Source organism: Sinocyclocheilus grahami, unplaced genomic scaffold, assembly GCF_001515645.1.
Source record: "Sinocyclocheilus grahami isolate Dianchi unplaced genomic scaffold, SAMN03320097.WGS_v1.1 scaffold19128.1, whole genome shotgun sequence".
Lineage (NCBI taxonomy): Eukaryota > Metazoa > Chordata > Actinopteri > Cypriniformes > Cyprinidae > Sinocyclocheilus > Sinocyclocheilus grahami.
Window position 1 is genome coordinate 1 of NW_015517459.1, and position 674 is coordinate 674.

Here is a 674-nt window from a genome sequence, read left to right on the forward strand (position 1 = left end):
AATTATCTTGCTTACCTCATACTTGTCAAAAATCTGGCGGTGGTGAAAGTAAGCATGGGAGAAAATCCTATAGATGCGACGGCAAACCGAGCCCAGTTTGGCCACAGATGAGTCTTTAATGCTGACGCTATATGGAAAGCAGTGAGAGGGTCAATGGTTACATAAACATCAACAGCCTGTTTACAGCTAGAAAATCCTAGAAATGGACACAGTGATGCAGGAGTGCTCAAATCTGCTCATGGAGATCTTCCTTCCTGTAGTTTAGATCAAACTTTCACCTGACACTAGTCAAAGTCGATTTTTGAGCAGCGTTGGAACTAAACTCTGCAGACAGATATCTCTAAGAGAAGCACTAAACACACCTGCTTTAATGGATTAGATGTTCAATAACTCACCGGCTGGGAAAATACTTGTTGCTGTTGAGAAGACAAGCAGCCCCATCGAGAGTGTGCCTTGTGTAGTCAATGGCAGGGCACTGTGAGCCACAGTAAACAAACAAATCAACATAAGACACAATCATCCATTTTTTAGCTTCTCTAATTCAGTCTGTTAAGAAATTAATTAGGGCTGCAACAACAAAAACAAAATATATCTAAACTAAACAGAGGACACTCACCTCTTTGGGAGTTTTATGGGCAGCACACAGAAAGATCCACTGCTCAGTGGCAGTCATC

The 674-nt window shown here is 41.8% G+C and overlaps 1 protein-coding gene across 1 annotated transcript in view; it reads right to left on the reverse strand.

Annotated features, from left to right (window-relative positions):
- Positions 1 to 3: 3 nt before the first annotated feature.
- The window catches only part of LOC107579679 (MOB-like protein phocein), a gene marked incomplete at its 3' end in the record, with an annotated part of 2,500 nt that continues 1,829 nt past the window's right edge, over positions 4 to 674 (reverse strand). Inside the window, exons 2-4 of the mRNA XM_016265481.1 lie at positions 617 to 670; positions 396 to 475; positions 4 to 127 (exon numbers count right to left, since the gene is read on the reverse strand). Coding sequence (XP_016120967.1) covers positions 4 to 127; positions 396 to 475; positions 617 to 670 — 258 coding nt within the window. The remainder of the gene's footprint in view (positions 128 to 395; positions 476 to 616; positions 671 to 674) is intronic.